The sequence below is a fragment of the Aplysia californica genome, unplaced genomic scaffold, assembly GCF_000002075.1.
Source record: "Aplysia californica isolate F4 #8 unplaced genomic scaffold, AplCal3.0 scaffold01069, whole genome shotgun sequence".
Classification (NCBI taxonomy): Eukaryota; Metazoa; Mollusca; class Gastropoda; order Aplysiida; family Aplysiidae; genus Aplysia; species Aplysia californica.
Genome location: NW_004798339.1, coordinates 177,917 through 182,339, shown reverse-complemented (window position 1 = coordinate 182,339; position 4,423 = coordinate 177,917). Strand labels below are relative to the sequence as shown.

General features: G+C 38.1%; 1 protein-coding gene across 1 annotated transcript in view; it reads left to right on the top strand.

Moving 5' to 3' along the window:
- The window catches only part of LOC101853829, a gene marked incomplete at both ends in the record, with an annotated part of 7,642 nt that extends 3,444 nt beyond the window's left edge, over positions 1-4,198 (top strand). The window contains 3 exon segments of the mRNA XM_005111516.2: positions 1,005-1,018; positions 1,363-1,498; positions 2,997-4,198. Coding sequence (XP_005111573.2) covers positions 1,005-1,018; positions 1,363-1,498; positions 2,997-3,010 — 164 coding nt within the window.
- Between the last annotated feature and the right edge of the window lie 225 nt (positions 4,199-4,423).

Below are 4,423 nucleotides of genomic sequence, written 5' to 3'. Positions count from 1 at the left end.
GGTGGTTGGAGGGTGTCACTGGTGGGTCCTTCTTTCTCCCTGTTGTTTCTGTCTGGGTAGGTGGTTGGAGGGTGTCACTGGTGGGTAGGTGGTTGGAGGGTGTCACTGGTAGGTACTTTCCCTCTGTTGTTTCTGTCTCTATGTCCTACTTCTTTCCTGCACTATATATGGCTGTCAATGTGTCCATGTGGCTGTCAATGTGTCCATGTGGCTGTCAATGTGTCCATGTGCTTCTATTTACTCAGTCAAAGTGAAAGACTATGGAGTTTTTCATGGTGGAAGATAAAAAGATGTACCGTATTGTTATAGTTGAAGCTGTTTCAATAAAAATGAGCCTAATCCTGAAAAATAGACAGATTTCAATGATTTCCGAAATAAGAGCTCTTAAGAAGAAACAAGTGCGGTTTCCGGGAGATTGAATCAGTGGAAAAACCGAGAACATCTTTCTCTCACTGGTAAGATGGAGGAGGAGCAGAGCAGGGGTAGACCCAGAGCTACTTGCAGTCGCAGGGAAATCCTGAACAGACGGACGACAAGGAAAGACAAGGATATTTACAAATGTATAGATCTAGGTTTTATGAAAGCTTTTGAGCAAAGGAATGAATGGCGAACCATGGTTTCTGATGTCTCTTGTCTGTCGCAGATCTGGCACTTGATGATGACGGTGATGATGATGATGATGATGATGATGATGATGATGATGATGATGATGATGATGATGATGATATAAGTGAACACATTATATTCTGTTACTATTGTGTTGTTGTTTTTTCACGTTCCTGATGAAGCCCAAACAAGGTAAAAAAAAATTCTTATAATTTAGAATTTTAGAAAAAGCCATACATCGAAGGTAGTTTATGACAGGAAGCTCAGAGGCAGCCCTAGCCTTTTGTCCTTACGATCGGAACTGAGTTGATGGAGCAATAAAGATGGAGAAGCACCTTGTGAAAAGCACACTTTTTCAATCGTACAATGTTCATTTGTCTTTCTTTCTCACATTTCAGGCTCTCATCCTGAGGTATGTATCACTCTTATTCCTCTTTGGACAGACAGACAGACAGACAGACAGACAGACAGACAGACAGACAGACAGACAGACATTGCTTAAACAGTTAAGCGTATGTCAGATAATTAAAAAACCAAAAAGAACGAAAAAAAGGAAATTACTATATATCTATTTTTGGGGTTTTATTTTGGTTTTGGTTCATAATTACTTTTGTTATTGTTGTTGTTTTTTGTTTTGTTTTGTTTGTTTGCTTGTTTGTTTTTTCTATTTTCAAAAAATCCCACACATGCATTATTACAGTTGAACGTGGATGAAATGTAGTTAAAATTGTTTTTTAAAATCAAATTCACTTTCAGGACCTGCCGTACGAGCGGTTTTCTGGATCTTTCCATCAGCAGCCTCCCCCTCCTAATCCTCACCGGGGTTCGAACATTTACCAACGGGTGATCAACGCAGACAGTCGGCCAATGTCCAGTGGGTATCATCAGCCGGGTGAGTCGGAGGTTATGTAGACAGCTCACTGGGCTCTCTAGGTCAGAATACATTAGGCTTCAAAGTAATAATTGGACTAATTGGACTAAAATGATATATTGGACTAAAGTAATAATTGGACTATGGACTAAAATAATATATTGGACTAAAATGATAATTGGACTAAAATAATAATTGGATTAAAATAATTAATACTTGGGCTAAGATAATATATTGGACTAAAATAATAATTGGACTAAATATTTGGACTAACTAATTGGACTAAATGATTTGACTAATTAGACTAAAATAATAATTGGACTAAAATAATAAATGAACTAGAATTGGGCTAAAATAATAATTGGACTAAAATAATAATTGGACTAATTGGACTAGAGTGGCAGAGACATTGTTCAATCAGAGAGTTTACAGTAATACTACTGTAAACCCTCTCTGGTTCAATCCAACATACCAAAATTGGAGTGACATCAGGACAAGTTTATTGTCTCCAAAACAAAACAAAAGGAAAAAAGACTGTCTGCTTTTTGCACCAATTTAAACAAAACTTGGAATCAAATTCAACCAAGGAGTCGTCAAATGTGTCAGTGTGAAGGAACTGGACACAGTTCTATTGACGAGTAGATCTACCCCATTGAGTTGTGCAGAACTGAAGGAACTGGACACAGTTCTATTGACGAGTAGATCTACCCCATTGAGTTGTGCAGAACTGAGGGAAATGGACACAGTTCTATTGACGAGTAGCCTATTGAGTTGAGGAACACTGGAGGACATGGCATAACTTTCCCTTTCCAGGGGATACAACATCTCACAAAACGGATCTGGGAACCAGATTTTTTAAAATATTGTAAGCATTGTTGACAATGACTTACAAATAAGAGTAAAAGATAAATTGACAAAATAAAATAATGACTTTGAAAGAGCATTGTCAATTAAGTAAAGTAATTAGATATATATATATATTATAAGACCAAAACATATAGGCCTATCGCAACGCTGTGAAATAGGGCGGTTGTCAATTTTTGTGCGTATGGGGTTACTGGTATTGTCTTAGAGGTCGTTCGTTGGCCTTGCTTTCGATGAATAAAGCACCCATCTATCTGGAATACAAGTTGAGATACTTGCAACTGAAGGAGGTGGGGGTTAGCTGGTTTCAGTGGTGAAATTTGCGAAAACATGGTGGCCAAAGTTTGATGAATTCCAAAGCTTGAGTGGCCTTTGGAAACTACAAACTACATCTTCTTGTGCCTTTGCTCAACGTTTGCCTCTATGAAAATCTACACAAAGTTAAGGTGTTCTGAAATGGATGATAAAAGGTGTTGAGCCTGAAAAAAAAGATAGAAATTACCAAACTGGCTGAAAAATGTCGGTCTCTTTGATTTGATTATTATGACGAGAGCCTGATTTCTCCACGATGCAACGCATAATATTATAGCTCATGAATAAATTAAAGATGATCCAACTTTAAAGTTCCGATTCCTCTTCTGTTTTCTCTGTACAGATGAACAGATGTGAAGTGAACCTCCTGTTGTGGTGTTCCCTCGGACCAGATAATCCCTCTGTGTACAGACTTACTGCCGGCTCGTTGACACACTCGCGGACAAGATAACATTACTGTTGTCATCTACTGATGGACATTTCAAACGTCAATGTTGTCATCAACTGATGGACATTTCAAAGGTCAATGTTGGGGCTACACACTTGTTTCATCCTCCTCTTCCAGTTGTAGACTAGATCTGTATACATGTATAGCCTGTTCACTTTCCTCTGTCTGCACTAACAAAATGATGGCTTATACAGAGAGTGGGGAGATAAAACAGAACAATTCGTTTTTACCTTGTTTCAACCATAGTCAGACGCAAGTGAACAAGCTGTTATTTATCTTATTCCACATGTATCTGGTAAGAGGAGCCATCATTTGGCCGACTTTGGTGATGCTGATGTGTTCAACGAATGAGCAATTAACAATGATCTCTGTTCAGACCGATGGATTCATATTAAATGTAATATTCTTTTCACACATTTCAAAAAATAAAACCAACAAACTTTGAGGGTTTATGCATCAGTAGAAGTACTAAATCTAGTCTGGGGTCCAAAATGGTTCTCTCAGTTTAGGTTTTTGTTATATTTTGGCACATTTTTAGAGAGGTCCCTCAAATATCAGGGAAAAACAGACTTAGTAAGTGTTACGTCATTGGCAACACAAAGATGTCATTAATGTACGTTCCGAGGGCTACAGGCGTTATTGTTTTACTAGATAGGCTAGATCTAGATCTAGTCATAGACAAGATATAATTATTTTACTAGATAGGCTAGATCTAGATCTAGTCATAGACAAGATATAAGAAAAGGAAGAAAACCATCCTGTCGCACTTTTGTTGATTCAGTGGAACAACCGCTGTATACACGCGGACACACGGGCAGGAGTACTCCAGGCGTTACTATTTGGAACAACCGCTGTATACACGCGGACACACGGGCAGGAGTACTCCAGGCGTTACGGTGACCCTGTGTACAGTACAATATCACCTTGGTATTATAATAAACTTGTGTATAGCTAACCTAACACTAGAAATGTTGACAATTATTGGTCATTTGTTTGCGTGTGACTGTGAGTTTGTTTGTCTGTGCAAGCATAGATCTATTCTTTCATTTATTTTGATTAGGTGTGTGGAGGAGAGGATGTGTGAGAGAGAGAGAGAGAGAGTGTGTGTGTGTGTGTGTGTGTGTGTGTGTGTGTGTGTGTGTGTGGTGAAACACCAAACCAATGTGCCAGGATCTGGACAATATTTATCTTAAATTAAAGTTCTTATATAATGCTTTTTTTTTTTATTCTAGTAAGAGTTTTATGGCACTTGCAACACAATAAGTGCAGAAGATTAGAGGTGTTACAAGAGAGTAAAAAACATTAGTTTTGTTTTGTTCTTT